The following is a 7,963-nucleotide window of genomic DNA, read 5'->3' as shown; positions in this document are numbered from 1 at the left end:
TCCAGTAATGCCAACCTTTACATGAGGATCAAGATTCATCTTGCTCCAGTAGATCAGCTAGTGGGTTTGAACCATCAAACTTGCAGTTAGCCTGCCAGACAGTAACCCACTATGCCACCAGGGCTGAGCCACTAGCTAAAAAAAAGTCTGACTAGCCAGAGGCTGCCAGGCTGTGTGGAAGCCCAGGCCACGGGGAGTGGCTGCATGTGTACCCCCAGAAGACAGAGCAGTTGAGTTCTCGATTCCAGATCAGCATCAACTGTCAATCATGTGAGTCAACTTGATGTCTAGCCCAGCCACATCTTCGAAACACGGCGACTGTCTGAAAGACCCCACCGAAGACTATCGCAGCCACTGCCTCCCAGAATTCCTGACTCACAGAACCATGAGCAGAGCACAAGACCACGTTGTTAGGTTTGGGAGTAATTTGTCAAGCAGCCATAGTAACTGGAGTATTTTCCCTTTGTAAATCGCTATAGAATGGGACAAGATATATCAGGAATGTGGTTTCAGGCATTATCAGAGCAAGATTACATTCCCTGAAAGAAGAGAAAATCACAAAGTGAGCCTCCTAGTTGCTCAACACTGTGCTCAGGGACGACGTCCTACTGTACTGTGACACAAGCGGTTGCGGTCAGCAAAGCACCTCCAGCTGAGGCAGGCGTGCGAGCGTGCAGGGCAGCTCAGGTGGCTGAGATTTGGAGACTGGGCGTCAGAGAGAAGGAAACGGGCAGTGAGAAGTCTTGAGAGGTGCCTCACTGCAAATCCACGACGAGCAGCTTGGCTGCTGCGCACAGGGTGAGACCAAACCAGACAGTCGCAGTGGCAGGGCAGAAGAGCCCCTCACGGGACACCCAGTAGCGCTAGGGGAGAGAATGCCAGGGGAAGTTGGGGGGCGATGTGCCAGAGCAAAAGGGGTTCGTGAAACTTTACCGACACTCTTACCGCCGACAGAGGAGCCCTGGTGGAGCAGCTAACTGCAGGGTCAAAGTCAGCAGCCCCGGACCACCAATTGCTTCCCTGGAGAAAGACGGAAGTTGGTGGGAAGGTGGGGGTGGGGAGTGTGTGCTTTCTACTCCTGTAAAGAGCTACGAGCTCTGAAGCTCACAGAGCATTTCTCCTGTCCCACAGGGACGCTGGCAGTAGGGACCAACTCGATGGCTGCGGGTTGGAGGCTGCAGATGACATTTTCCTCTGTCTTTGTCTCTCGTAGCCTTTGATTAACTCATGGGCTTTGTGAATAATGCACTCAGAGACTTAGCACTCTGTGCTTCTGAAGAGAGCACCATTCCTCTGGGACCACCTTGAACGTGGGAAGCCTTGGTTTTCTGCTGTTCTTAGTGTGGATCTGTGAGAGGGCCAAGTGCTTCCCTGGCTGGTGTGGCAGGCGTGCCTGGTCTACGAGCCAAGGCTGGCGGTATAGGCCCGCTCAATGACACCTACCGCGGAGGAAGAACCTGCCGGTCAGGTTCTGAGTGGGATGGCAATGCTACTCTGTTAACAAGGAGGGTCACCATGAGCTGGCGTTGACCTGATGGCAGACGGTTGCTTCTTTTTTGTTTCTAGCCTCTAAGTGCGGTCTCTCCGTAGAGCTTGTAAGGGCGTGGTTTTAAGGGTTCTACACGGGCACAGTAGTTAAGCAATCTTCAGAAGGAAATGGCAGGATTCTAAGTGTCTACAATGTATTGTTCATAAAATCTATTTATCATTTAATAGCAAAACTAGACATACAAAGAAGCCAGGCAATGTGGCCCACGCTCAGAAGAAAGCGCCCTCATGAGGAGCCTGACCTCCCACGGCCTGCAGGTCAGACCGCCAGCCAAGCCCTTCTGAACTGTGAGCGAGAATACATGAACCGTCTCTGAAATCACTACGTTTTGGGGTGATTCCAAGAACAATAATAGTATTAACATACATGTGGCACCTGGGGTACTGTCACAGTAAGAGCATTAAACTGCGGCCCTGTGTTTGCAATCAAGGCTCAGCAGGTCTTCAAGCGGACTGTGAGGAGGGTGACTGAGGGCGACGGGAACTGCTGGGAACTGGAGGGAGGCGGACATTGGAACAGCTGCAGTCAAGCAGATGATATCCGGGGTGGGCCTGTAGATCTCGGTGATACTTACCAACCAAACAGAGGGGAAAAGCCTCACTGTCATCTGTGATGCCGACTCACGGTGACCCTGTAGGCAGGTTAGAGCTCTCTCTCCCGGGGCAGCTGGTGGTTTTGAACTGCTGACCTTGCAGACTGCTGCCCAACTTGTAGCCACTACACATCAGGGCTCCTCCAGTGACGCGAGGGTGGTGCCATGTCGACTTTCTCAAACAACTTCCAGTTTACACCGCCACGAGAGAGGGAGCAAGGAGTAAATGTCCAGGGGGGTCTCGGGGTTTTTATCCCCTAGTGACAGACTGATGCTCTCTATAAGTCCTAGAATTCCGATTCTACAAAGGTCATGAAAGTCAATAGGTTTGCCAACAGGCCTGAAGAAGTTACAAACACACGCAACCACCCTGACTGACCTTCACAATAGTCTGGGAAGCCAGTCTGAGGGGCAGAGAGGAGACATCACCAGTACTAAAGATTTAAATGAAGCATATGTCTACAGAATGAGATCTGACAGCAATGGGACTAGCAGCATCTGACTAACCCAAGAAGCAAGCTAAGAGGAACAAGAGACACCCCCCTACCCACACACACCCACACACACAGACAGGAAAGGAAAGGACGGCACATCGTAGGCATCTCGTGGGGAGTGACCTGTCCGGGAGCAGTAGGTGGTGAATGGCACTTCTGGCATCTGTGCCCTGGGGACCAATCGCAGCTCCTGAACTGTGACAACCCAAACCACCGCCGTCTCCAAGGGAGCAAAATCACTCCTGGTTGAAAACCACCGGTTTTAGCAGAATGAAGGCTAAAAATAGTAAAGAAGCTTAATCATTTGTAAGCACAGTTACACATTTTTTCAACCCATCTGACGTCCTTGCTGCGTGCCACAGGAGAGTTTAATTTAGACTCCACTCAGCGTCACGATGGAAGATTTTGGGCCATCTCTGCGACCAGGCAAAAATTCCAGTGTGCCTGGCCCGCAGGCCACAGAGAAGGGCTCTTGAGCTACAAGCGGAACGAAGAAACACGCTGATGCTGAGAAGAATGCTCATTGAAACCTTCACTAGCCAGGAAAAAGGCACGAGCCAATGCAAAACTTATGCTTGACTCTCTGGAAATCTGACAGACAAGGTCCAGTCTGTAAGAATTTCACTAAGTTAAGATTTTTTTAAAGCCACATTAGTCAAAGACATTGAGACAAACCATGTTTCAATCTTTAAAAGGTGCCCTTCCTTTGTCTTCTTGAGCTACTAACTGCAAATCTAGTCGTTCAAGCCCACCTGCCGCGCTGCAGCGGGAAGATGAGGCTGCTGCTCCTGTAAGCATGCGCGTCGCCGCAGAAGCCCAACCAGGCCCCGGGCATCGACTCGCTGGTGGTGGTGTTTTGTTTGATTTTTTCTGTCCTCTCACTCCCTCACAGTATAAATCACGATCAACACTGGCAAAGACGACTTAAGCCGGCCACAATAAAATGACAGATTTCTTTACAACAAAGAACTCCATGAACAAAGTTAAAAGACAGACTAGGCAGCGGTTCTCAACCTTCCTCAGGCCGCGACCCTTTCATACAGTTCCTCCTGTGGTGGTGACCCCCAACCATGACATTATTTTCATTGCTACTTCATCACTGTCATTTTGCTACTGTTATGAATCAGGCAACCCCCGTGAAAGGGTCATTCAACCCCCAAAGGGGTTGGGACCCACAGGTTGCGAACCGCTGGACTAGATACTACTTACATCACATAAAACAAAAGATTAGTATATCCAAAAGATAAAAGAACACTAACAAATATGAAAGACATCGTTGCCACCTCAAACAGCCAAAACTGGCATCACCGCTTTGAAGATTTGAGTGCACCCTTACAGTGGCCCGGCCTCTGATGACCCAACTTCGTGATCCCATCAGCCAGAGAGCACGTCTAGGCGCAGAGCCAGCGGCTCGCTCCACGGCAGGAAGGGCAGCTTCGGCTGCTGTAGAGCCAGCCACAGCCTCGGAGCCGCAGCGGCCGCTCCACTCCGCCGTGGGGCCCTCACGCATCAGTCAGTCGACTTGACGGCAAGGAGCCGAGAGCCGAGAAGCGTGTCATACGCTGTGTCTCCCCCACTCCTGCCAGTGCCCCCGTGGCAGAGCAAGCGCACACCTAATCACCCCCTCACAGCAAGGCGGGAAGCCCCACTGGCTAGAGAGCAGAAGGCAGAGAAACCGCCAGGCCATATCCAGGAACAGCTGCAGCGCAGCCCCGAGCAGCACGCGGCCTGTGGCACCAGCCTGGCAACCTCCGGCCAGTGTCCTTCTCAGGGAGCCCACCTTTCAGGCTCTGCCAAAGGGCTCACCTGACAATGAGCTGGCTGCTCTTTTCTCAGGAGCTCCCCTCCCAAGCTTAGTTCCAGAGGCCTCTTGACTCTCTAGTAAAAATCTTTTTCAAGGGGAAGACGGGAATAATGAAATGCGTTCTTGTTTATTTCCCTCCGTGTGCGTGGTCCAGACGTGGGAGAAATAAAAAGGGAAGACACACTCAGCAATGTGCTCGTGGAAGCTCTGGCATCACGAAAGGGCAGTGCTTCTTCTGCCTGCCGTTCAGCACCACGGGCAATAAAGTGCTACAGACACTACAGCTGCCTGGCGCTACATCGCCCAGGAGAGTGTCAAGGCTGGAGCTGGTACAAGGGCTGGGTCAATCTGGGCTAGGTTTCCTGCCCTGCTTGGGGGCTCCAACTGGCAGCTTCCCCAGTGAGCCTGGAAGCTGAGCGTGAGAGGACGGCCAGGCTCCTCCACAGCACGTGCAGGGCAGCCGGCTCCTGAGCCACGTGCCAGGCAGTTAGCTGGAGGAAGGAGAACGGCATGGGGAGAAGACGATGGAGGAATTCAGAGGATCTCAGGGGCACATGTTCCTGAAAGTCCCTTCACACCACAGTGCACAATGGTGCTCTAATACAGTGACCCATTCCATTAGGGCAGACTGTTATAGACAAACACTCTATTTTCAGTCAGTAGGACACTTACAAACAACTGAAGCCATGCCATGAAAGGCTGACATTAATTGAGAAACCCTGTGGCCATTTGGCAAAGGAGTTGGTAAACTCAGCAAAGCAAACCAGAGGGTGCAGAGGGTTCAGCAGGTGAGGATGGCAGTGTGCGTGTGCGTGTGCGTGTGCGTGTGAGGTCACAGGAAGGGGCGGGGAAGCAGAGCAGCACTGCCCCGGGGGCAGGCCGCTCTCTGGGGTCATGGTGCTCCCTGAGAATCTCTCCCAGGACCATTTCCTTATGTGTACACACACACAACTGTGGGTGCCATCAGGAAGCTCATGGACCAGTCACAGTTGTCCCCATGTCTAGCCATGGCTAAAGGGTCCACAGCGGCCAAACTACAAATTCTCATCAAGAGGCTCGGCCGCTGCCTCCCCCACATCCCTGGGCAAGTCTGTTCAAATCAAAGAGCAGTTAGAGTACAGGTCCTCCCAGCACTAAAACGAGACTTCTAGGAAGAAGCAACAATTCACTCCTGAGAATGGGCGCAGGGGCTCTTTGGGGCGTGCTGCCCATCTGTGCTTCCTCACTGCCAACGGCCGGCCTGAGGAGTCCAACTGGAAACACCATGCTCGCACAGCCCAGATGCCATGAGCGGACACTCACCATCCAGCAGGTCCTCCTCGTCATCCCTGTCACGCTCCTCCTCCTCCTCCTCCTCCTCCTCTTCCGCATCCTCCAGCTCCACGTCCGGGTCCAGGTCCGGGTCGCTCCCCGAGGCGGATTCGTCTGACATGGCTCCCAGAGGTCCTCAGTGGGCATTACCGACTCATGGTCCACACCACGGAGCCTGAGGGAGGACAAGAGGCATCAGCATCACCGGGGCTCCTTCGGAATGCAATCATTCCGAGGAAACGCCAGAGCTGAATTCCCAGCAGCGTGGCTGAGCAAGGCAAGCCAACCTGGGGAAGATCACAGCCTTGTACACAGCGCACTGGCCCTGGGAAGTGTTCCTTCCAGCTCAAGCTTTATTCCACTCTTTGGACAGGGCAACACCTTAGCAGGACCAGAAACCCAACTGCACGCCTCAGCGCTCCCCTCACTGCGACCCAGTATGTACCGTCTACTTCCCGAGCGCCAGCTTCTGCAGCAATCTAGACGCATGCAGACATACGTGTGTATCTATCATTGTAGGTGCTGTTCTAGGTGTTGGGGACACCGCAGGAAAGTACTGCTGGGGGCTGGGAAGTGCCAGGAGAGACACTGAGCAGAGGCCAGGAAGGAGGGCGCCTAGAAGTGCTCAGGGGACAGTGAGCAGTCCTGCTACAGGAGGCCCACCTTCCAATCAGCTGACTGTTTGCCCACTGGCATGCCTCCCAAGCATGGGAGGTGGACTGCCATGCCACTGTGGGCACCTCTGCTCTGGGACCCTGCCCTCTCTCTCGGCTCAAGTCCAACCCCATCGCTTCCAAAAAGCCTACCAGAGCCTTACTCCCCGTGGCCCTGAGGGAACCCCCACCCTGCACTGGAGGCTTCACGTGAGCAGAGCTGGCTGGAAGTCTGCCCTCTGTGGCTGCCCCTGACCCGACGGTAAGGGGTCAGGGCACGGATTGACCAGAGGGATGCAGACCCCGGATGGCTGACCTGCTCTACTACATGTCAGATGCTGTGTTTGATCTGGACACTGGGAACCCAAGTACCTGAGTGAGACTCAAAAGACACTGTCCAAAGAGCCCACGTCTTCACAGACAAAGTTCCCCCGCCCCGCTACTGGAACGTAAAGCAAACTCGGTCTGATCACACAGGAATCACTTTTCCAGAGTTCTCAGAAAAGGAAAGTCCCTTCCGTACAGGAGGAACCAAGAAAAATGGTTAAAAAAAAAAGACCAGGTACTCAAAGTGCCACTATGATTTTATAATTCCAGAGGGGTTGGGGGGAGGGGTCCCTCTCTGTCCTGTCATTTTACTATTTCAGCTACTAAATAGGTCACTTCTTTTTCAAGATAAAGAGAAGATGGCAGTCATGCGATAAGGTAAATACAAGGGGAAATCAAAAAGTTTGTGGAAATATCCCAGTATCTTTTCATTACATTTTTCCTTGAACCGTTTGACGCTTCCTCAGAACAAGATGTTAACATTGGCCAATTCTGTCCGTTTTCCTGCATGTTCAAAGTTTTTATCACAAAAATGTTGGAGAGGGACCGATATAAACCCAGCTGACCCTTACACAACACGGTTTAATGTCACATACAGATTTTTTAAATGCTGGTCATTTCTGAGTGTACAGTAAGCTGCATGTCACAGTAAGTGGTGACTGCCAGAGGTCCTCACGGGCACAGCAAGCCTCGGCGAGCGTGGGAGACACTGTAAAGTGCCACCGGGATGCTGGGCGTGCCCCAAGCAGCATAGCCACGGCGTGCCCAGGAAGCAGTGACTTGCTTGGCACGCACTGCAGACCGAGGCCAGGACACACTGAGCCCAGCGCAGTGCTCTTTGTAAAAGAAAGGAAATTCAGGGGCTGCTGCTGCTGCTACCTCAGCAGCCATTGAAAACTGTGCACATTCGACCAGACATACCTTTTCATCTCGCCCTGGAAATGCGGCATTTAGGTGAGAGCAGCCTAAAATACACAGCAAACCAAGGCAAGCCCTCTGTCTCGGACTCGATTCCAACTCGCAGCGAGCCGCAGGGCCCAACGGCTGTCAGCTGTCACAGTGGGTCGCTTCAACATTCTCCCTCGCAGGAGCTGGTGGGTTTGAACCACCGACCTGGTGGTTGGCGGTTCAATGCTGACCCTGCAGCGTAATCGGGGCTCCTTGGAATCCATGTAGCATATAACATGTGTGCGGACCACCCACTTACTGCCTTATCCCTAAGGTTTCTAGTCT

General features: G+C 53.0%; 1 protein-coding gene across 1 annotated transcript in view; it reads right to left on the bottom strand.

The window, feature by feature from the left end:
- The window catches only part of RAD54L2 (RAD54 like 2), a 52,945-nt gene extending 47,027 nt beyond the window's left edge, over nucleotides 1-5,918 (bottom strand). Inside the window, exon 1 of the mRNA XM_004715190.3 lies at nucleotides 5,742-5,918. Coding sequence (XP_004715247.1) covers nucleotides 5,742-5,871 — 130 coding nt within the window. The 5' untranslated portion in view covers nucleotides 5,872-5,918. The remainder of the gene's footprint in view (nucleotides 1-5,741) is intronic.
- Nucleotides 5,919-7,963: the final 2,045 nt, after the last annotated feature.

Source organism: Echinops telfairi, unplaced genomic scaffold, assembly GCF_000313985.2.
Source record: "Echinops telfairi isolate 266 unplaced genomic scaffold, ASM31398v2 ScPeMD7_7420;HRSCAF=8458, whole genome shotgun sequence".
NCBI lineage: Eukaryota > Metazoa > Chordata > Mammalia > Afrosoricida > Tenrecidae > Echinops > Echinops telfairi.
This window is presented reverse-complemented; position numbering and strand designations above follow the sequence as displayed.